The following is a 7926-nucleotide window of genomic DNA, read 5'->3' on the forward strand; positions in this document are numbered from 1 at the left end:
CCCCCCCCCCAGGATCATCCCAACAGCACCATTCCCCCAGCATCACCCCACAAGCATCATCCCACCAGGATTATCCCACCACTACCACCCCTTTCCCATGTGCCACATCTTGGCCCCAAATAGCCCCTCCCACCCCCATCACCACCTCCCCCAAATGACCTCCTCCCCATCCCACCCCAACTTTGGGGCCTGTTTGGGTGAGACTCAAGCACATGGCTTTCCATTGGCTTTTCCCCATGGGAATTAGGGATAGTTGGGATAACCTGAGCCATCCCCACAAGCCCTGGAGGAGGAGGAGCACCCAATTTCCTCCCACCCTGATTTTTCTCCCTGGATTTTCACAAGGCAAGGATGGAGCAGGGGATGCTGGTGACAACATTTCAAGGCTATTCCCATTTTTCCAGCATTCCTGGCCTTGTAGAAACATCAGGTCCTGCCGAAACGGACCAGGATTGGCCCCCTCCCCAGTCATCCCACCTACCCGTCTCCCTTGGCAATGGGAAGAGGACGTCGAAGCCGTCGGGCAGCTCGATGGCGGTGAGGAAGCGGACGTGGCCGGTGTGACCCTGGGAGAGCCCCACCAACGCCGGGGCCGCCTTGGCCGAGAGGGCGAGGGTCAGCACCACGCCGGCGCTGGTCCCGATCCACAGCAGGTCCTTGCACACCAGGAGAGCCGTGATCCGCAGGCAGGCTGCCTTGTGCTGCCGGATGATGGCATCCGAGCCTGTCGAGCATCCCAACCGTCAGCGTCCCTCCCTGCCTGCCATGGGGCTGTGAACCCCACCCATGCCTCCGGTCTCCGTTCTCAGGGGTATCTGGGGGATGTGGGACACGGGAAAGGGATCCCACAACCCCCCTGGCTTGTATAAACCACCCTTGGGTGCTGCCAGATTGGGCTGCCTCATTTCCCCATGGGATTATGCAGTTCCCCAGGGGCTGCCTTGTTCCCACATGGGATTATGAAGACATTCAGGGGTTTCCCTGTTACCCCATGGGATTATGCAAATGCCATGGGGTTTCCCTGTGGGATGATACAGCAACCCAGGGGCTTCCTTATTTTTTTTCTGGGATTATGAAGCCACCCAGGGCTGTCCTGTTACCCCGTAGGATTATGCAGTTGCCCAGAGACCGACTGATTCCGGTGTGGGATTATGAAGCCACCCAGGGTTTGCTTTATTTTCCCATGGGATTACGCAGATACTAAAGAACTGCCCTATTCCTGCATGGGATTATGCTACCACCCAGGAGCTGCCCCATTTCCACATGGGATTACGTAGCTGCCCAGGGAATGCCCTATTCCTGCGTGGGATTATGAAGCCATCCAGGGAATGCCCTATTTCCACATGGGATCGTGCAGCTGCCCAGGGAATGCCCTATTCCTGTTTGGGATTATGAAGCCATCCAGGGAATGCCCTATTTCCACATGGGATCGTGCAGCTGCCCAGGGAATGCCCTATTCCTGCGTGGGATTATGAAGCCATCCAGGGAATGCCTTATTTCCACATGGGATCATGCAGTTGACCAGGGAATGCCCTATTCCTGCTTGGGATCATGAAGCCATCCCGGGAATGCCTTATTTCCACATGGGATCATGCAGCTGCCCAGGGAATACCCTATTCCTGTGTGGAATTACGAAGCCATCCAGGGGATTCCCTATTACCCTGTGCAATTATGATGATGCCCAGGGGATGCTCTGTTTCTGCACGGGATTATCCATCTGCCCAGGGATTTCCCATGGGATTATGCAGCTGCATAACACTGAGGATGACACCCATGAGCGTGACCGGTCAGGTCTCATTCCCCAGAGAGGGCCGGGATGCAGGAGGTATTAAATTTCCCAGCGCTGGATGCTGCAGGGCATGGCATTTTCAAGGCAGGGGATGGGCACGGGTACCCCCTGGAGACAGTGGCGGGCACCCACCGGGGACCTGCCACCGGTGGGACTTACCGGCGAGCATCTTGTGTACCGGGGGGGTGATATCCGCTTCGGCCAACTGCTCGTAAGTGGTGGCGTGGTAAAGCCGGACCTGGGCACTGCTCTGCAAGGCGACCCACACGCCAGTTCCTGCGCTCACCATGCAGGTGACACTGCGCCCACTGTCCTGTCCCACCTGGAGCGTGTGCTGTGGGTGACAGAGCCACAGCAATGCCACTGACGATGCCACCGATGCCCATCACCGTCCCACTGAACCTCCCGCCGTCGCCTGCCGTACCTCTTGTGCCAACGTAGCGGTGTTGAGGACGATGACCCGGTTTTGGCAGCCGCACCAGAGCTTCCCTGCCACTGCCCCCACCCTGGTGATGGGGCTCCCCGGTGAGCCCAAGGAGAGGGACTTGGAGTTTTGGGGATCCCAGAAGCGGCCTGTGAGGGTGGTGAGATTGAGGTGAGTAGGTAAAGCATCCCCAAAACAACTCCATCTTGACCTGGCCAATGGGATGTAGTGGCTGAAGATGCCCATCTCCAGGTTCTCCATTAGAGGGGACAGGAGGTGATGTCCCGAGGGGATGCCAACGAGGAGCAGGATACACGTCTCCATCTGGTTCTGGTTTTGGGGTCTTCAGCATCGCTTGAGAGATGTCCTTTCCCTTCCAGTGGAGGCAGGGAAGACACCAGTACCCCGAGCATCCCTCCCTGAGGGGCTGGACAAGCGCCCACCCAACAGATGCCACTTTGGGGCTGTGTTTAACCCCCCCAGTACCCTTTGATGGCCCCGATCCGGCCTCACCTGCCTCCCGCTGGTACGCAACGAGCTCCCCGTTGGCCAGTGACACGAAAACCTGGTTATCCAGGTACCTGTGGGGAGAAAAACCCTTGGACAACCAGTCACAGAGCCCCACTCAGCCACCCCAAACCATCTCACTGTGGACAACCCCGGAGGTGAAAATCTTCTTCCCCGCTTACAAAATGCACATGACGGCAGCGGCATGTTGCATCTTCATGCTGTTCTTCCTGTTACGGATGTTGTCCGAGGACTGGTACACGTGGATGCTGCAGGAGAAGAGCAAAGCTTGAGGCTCACCCAGGATTGGGGTCCACCCCACGTGTGTGTATCCCCCATCTGGGGACGTACCAGCCATCTTCGGTGCCCAACCACATGGAGCTCTGATGGGCTTCAGGGTCAAGGCTGAGGAGGTCCTCGAGGCTGCCCCGGGTGAAGGAGCCGCGGCTGGAGCGGCGCAGGGCTCGCCCGTCTGTGGGGCTCTCGCCGTGCCGGTTTTGGCCGTAGGTACCAGAGATGGGCATGAAGCCGGGTTCTTGCTCTTCTTCCGAGCTTGTTGTCTCCGCTGTTGCCTCCTTGCAGCTTGGGATCTCTTCATCTGTGGAGGAGGAGGAAGGAATGGGTCAGCCCAGGACCACCCAACACCCACCGAAGTGATGGGGAGGAGAGCATGGGTCCCCTTGCGATGTCAAGCCCTGGGGAGGATGTAGGGATGCTGAGCCCCAAACCCACCAGGTTTTACCCAAAGCCACCAGCCCCATCTCAGCATGACAGGGATGGGCTGACACCCACCAACATCTCTTTTCCTGAGATTTCCTTGGCTCAAAAGCCTCCAGCTGTGGAATTCCCTGAGGAACACAAGGTGGAGTGGCCAAAATGATGGACTTGCCCATCACTTTAGTAGGGCCTGTAGTGGCAGGACAAGGGGTAACAGGTTTAAATGGAAAGAGGAAGATGGAGATCGGACCTCAGGAAGAAATTTTTCCCGGAGGGGATGGGGAGGCACTGGGACAGGTTGCCCAGGGAAGCTGTGGATGCCCCATCCCTGGAAGTGTCCAAGGCCAGGCTGGATGAGGCTTGGAGCAACCTGGTCTAGTGGAAGGTGTCCCTGCCCATGGCAAGGGGTGGGACTGGGGTAGGGGAATTTAAGGTCCCTACCCACCCAAACCATTCCATGATTCTATGATTTTGGGACAAATAAGTGGTTTTTTGCCAAGCAGAGACTCACTGCCGAAGCTGGAGGAGATGGTGGGTGGAGTGGCTGGCGTGGCTCTGCAGTGTCCCCGAGGGACTGGGTGAAGATTCGTCATCCGTGTCATCGCTATCGAAGGGCACCAGCTCCCTGTTGCCACCATCAACCGGCTCTGAGAGCTCCAGCGACGAACCCGAGATGGAGATGTGCAGGCACGGCTGCGGCCCTGCATCCTCCGGCTGCACCGGCATCGCCTCCGAGGAGGGGCTGCCCACCGGCTCGGCCGACGAGGGGAGGGGGGAAAGAAGCAGCTCCAGCATCGCCCTGTGCCCGCCGGCTCCGCGGTGCCGGTGGGAATGTCCTACCTATACGCCCGCTTGAGCCCGGGCACGGAGGCGATGCAGAGGATCCTGGCGGAGCAGACGGCGATGCACGCCTCCACCGTGGGCTCCTTACGGATGCCGAGCAAACAAACCTGCCCCACGTAACCATCGCTGTTGCAAACCCAAACCTCGTGGGAGCTTTCCAGGCTGCCGTGGCTGGGAGAAGCACAAGAAAACTGCAAGGGAGCAAAAGATGGGATGAGTTGGGTCATTTGGGAATGATGCAGGAGCTCTCGGCATCTGGCAGCAAGCCCGCCGGGATGGAGAGGACCATGGGTCCTGTGGGATGCTTGAACTCAACCACCCAATACCTGCATCCCACTCCGTGTCTTCATGATGGGGATGGCCTTGAGGAACTCTGGGTCCAGGCAGTTTTTGCTGGAAGCTGGGGAAAATCAAATTGGAAGATGAAGAAGTGATGGAGGAAAGGGGTCTACCAAAGCCGAGACCACCACCGCATCCACCTCCCCAGTCCCTGGTGTTACCCAGCTTCTTCTTGGCATCCTCAAAGGCCTGCTCAAAGCCCAGCCGGGCGTCGGGGTTGGGGAATTCAAAGATGAAGGACTCAGTGCCGTCGGCTTTGGTGGTGCTGAGCTCCACCTTGTTGGGAGGGAAAGCCATGCTGAAGGACAGGGATTGCTTCTCTGCCAGCTCCCGGTGGATGGCGGCCATCAGGTCCTTGATCACGTCATCCAGGCTCTGGGGATGGGGACAACGCTTCAGCTCTCTGGGACATGCCACTGCTAGCCATGTGTGGATGATGGCCCCATCCATCCCCAAGCATCCTCAGAGGCTGTCCCAACCTCGTTGTGGTGTTGGGACTGGTGGCATCTGGGCCCTTAGAGGACACTCATGGCTACCAGACCTTCCATTAAGTTCTCCCTCCCACCATGGATATCCCAGTGGGTCCCACAGGGAAGGTGTCCATCCAAGGACAGCACTAGGGCCACCAAGTGATGCTGACCCCGTCCATCATCAAGCATCCTTCAGAGGCTGCCCCCAACCCTCCTCTAGTTTTGAGGCTGGTGGCATCTGGGCCCTTTGAGGACATTCATGCCCACCAGCCCTTCCATGGGTTCTCCCTCCTGCTGAGGGCATGCCAGTTGGTCCTAGAGGGAAGGTGTCCGGCCAGGAGACAGGATCAGGGCCACTACATGATGCTCTCCCTATCCATCCCCAAGCATCCTTTGGAGGTTGCCCCAACCCCACTGTAGCTTTGAGGCTGGTGGCATCTGGGCCCTTTGAGGACACTCATGGTCACCAGCCTTTCTGCAGGTTCTCCCTCCCACTGAGGACATCCCAGTTGGTCCCATGGGGAATGTTTCCAGCCAGGGGACAGCACCAGGGCCACCATCCCCATACCTGGTGGGGGAAGCTGAGGGTCTCCGACAGCTTGCTGACTTGCCCCAATGTGCTGAGGTCTTCATCCAGGCGGCAGATGCTTTTCTGGATGCTCTCCCGGTTGGTGGCTTGTGAGGCACCTGTGTGGGGACATGTGTATGGCATTAACTCCTTCCTCCCTGGAGCCGTTCAGGGGGGACCTTCTCCCTGAGGTGAGCAATGGCTTTTGGAGTGGGGTGGAACACTCCAGCAGACAGACCTTTGACGATGTCCACATCCTCCAGCGGCAGTTTCCAGAGCAGTTTGTACTTGCTGGCAGTGTCGATCACGCTGGCCGCAGTGTACCTGTGAGTTTTGGGGGGGTATGGCTGAGCTGCACCCATGTCCCCAGCACCCTAAAACCAGTCCAGCCAGTGGGATTAATCCCAATGGGTGCCCCCCAGCCTGGTGGTACTCACAGGCTCATGGAGCTGCGGCGGAGGGAGCCCGACTTGCGTTTCAACGTGGTGCACACCAGCAGGTCCGTGAAGAGGAAGAAGGAGCGGTCCTTCTTCCCACCTACTGCCTTCTGCGGAGCGGTGGGAGACACCAAGGGGTTAACATTCAGCCCCCCCACCGCTGCCAGCGCTGGGAGCGGTTCCTGCCTCAGTTTCCCCATGTGCAGCCTTGGCACAGGGAGGCTGCGGGGTGGGATGGGTCCTCACGAGAATAGAAGGGGACATGGGTGCCATGGCTGTGCAGGTAAAGCCACAGGGTCCCACTCACAGGAAAGTCAAATTCCAGGGCCATGGGAACACCAAGCATGGGTTCACCGGGACCCCTGAGGTCTCCACCTCCTGCCTCCCTGTCCAGCCCTGGCCCCGGGCTGCTATGGGCTCTTCTGGTTTCCTGTCTGTTCCCAAACCAATCTTATCCAACACATTTGGAGAATTTTATATTGTCCCCTTCCATCCGTCATCCCTCCATGTGTCATCCCTCCGTCCCTCCCTCCCTCTATCCATCCAGCCTTTCTTCCATTCATCTTCTATTCATCCTTCCATCTGTATATCCTTCCAACCATCAGTCCATCCTTCCACCCAACCTTCCCACATCCATCCATATGTCCGCCCATCCATCTGCCCATCCATCCATCCGCCCATCCATCCATCCGCCCATCCATCCATCCGCCCATCCATCCATCCGCCCATCCATCCATCCGCCCATCCATCCATCCGCCCATCCATCCATCCGCCCATCCATCCATCCGCCCATCCATCCATCCGCCCATCCATCCATCCGCCCATCCATCCATCCGCCCATCCATCCATCCGCCCATCCATCCATCCGCCCATCCATCCATCCGCCCATCCATCCATCCGCCCATCCATCCATCCGCCCATCCATCCATCCATCGCCTCCCACGCGCACACAGACACCCCACAACCCGCTATCGCAGCCTTCCACTGCTCTGTCTGCTGTACGGTGGCACAGTCATGCCGGGGACAAGGGACAACCTCTTACCACTTCCACCACCATCTCCTGGCGCAGGAACCTGCGGAGTGGGGCCTGGAGCTGTCGGGACAAGGAGGCTTGTGAGCAGGGAGCCCTGAGGGGGGACCCGCACAGGCTTTGTTCACCCCACCAGCTCAGGTCTGGCACACCCGACCCCTTCCCAACCCCCCAGGAGCCCACCAAGGCCAAGCAATGATGGGGAAAGCAGGATTGGGAGGAGAGAACAAGCGGCCCAGCCTGATGTGATCAAGACAGAGCAAAAGTGGTTGAGTTTTGGGGAGGAGGAAAGACCAACCCCGTGTAAGACCACCATACGTACATCATCCATCCCTTCGATGTGGGACTCGATCTCCTGCACGATCCGGGCGTTCCTCTCCACCTCCTCCGCGCTCTTCATGCCCTTGTTGATCCTCTCCGCCACTTGCTTGATGTTGCGCTGGGCATCGATGAGGAAGGGGTGATCGGGGTGGTCCTCTGGCGTGTGCTTCAGCAGGTCCTACCGCGGGGACACAGCAGGGACATCACCACGGGCAAAGCCTGGGCATTGGCGATGCCGTGACACCCCCGAGCCAAAGTCCCTGCTGCGCTGCTCTGGCTGCTGGGATTGGAAACCAGCCCCACGCAGGAAAGGTTTTGTGAAGAAATGAAGCCTCAAGCTTGGGTCACCACCAGCCGGGTCTCTGCCACCTCAAAAGAGGCCACCAGCTCCTGAGGGCACACGTGACCTTGCACGGACACCCAAAATTCATCCCTGGCTGTCTTCAAGGCCCGGCTGGATGGAGCATGACGCAACCCAGGA

At 58.7% G+C, this 7926-nt stretch overlaps 1 protein-coding gene across 1 annotated transcript in view; it reads right to left on the reverse strand.

Moving 5' to 3' along the window:
* Positions 1–481: 481 nt before the first annotated feature.
* The window catches only part of ARHGEF17 (Rho guanine nucleotide exchange factor (GEF) 17), a gene marked incomplete at its 3' end in the record, with an annotated part of 11741 nt that continues 4296 nt past the window's right edge, over positions 482–7926 (reverse strand). The window contains 16 exon segments of the mRNA XM_010153307.1: positions 482–724; positions 1949–2123; positions 2214–2362; positions 2727–2794; positions 2903–2989; positions 3072–3318; positions 3949–3970; positions 3972–4236; positions 4278–4471; positions 4607–4680; positions 4781–4994; positions 5658–5776; positions 5896–5981; positions 6095–6204; positions 7137–7187; positions 7447–7623. Of these exon segments, the coding sequence (XP_010151609.1) occupies positions 482–724; positions 1949–2123; positions 2214–2362; positions 2727–2794; positions 2903–2989; positions 3072–3318; positions 3949–3970; positions 3972–4236; positions 4278–4471; positions 4607–4680; positions 4781–4994; positions 5658–5776; positions 5896–5981; positions 6095–6204; positions 7137–7187; positions 7447–7623 (2281 nt within the window).

Source organism: Eurypyga helias, unplaced genomic scaffold, assembly GCF_000690775.1.
Source record: "Eurypyga helias isolate BGI_N326 unplaced genomic scaffold, ASM69077v1 scaffold35996, whole genome shotgun sequence".
NCBI classification, from domain to species: Eukaryota; Metazoa; Chordata; class Aves; order Eurypygiformes; family Eurypygidae; genus Eurypyga; species Eurypyga helias.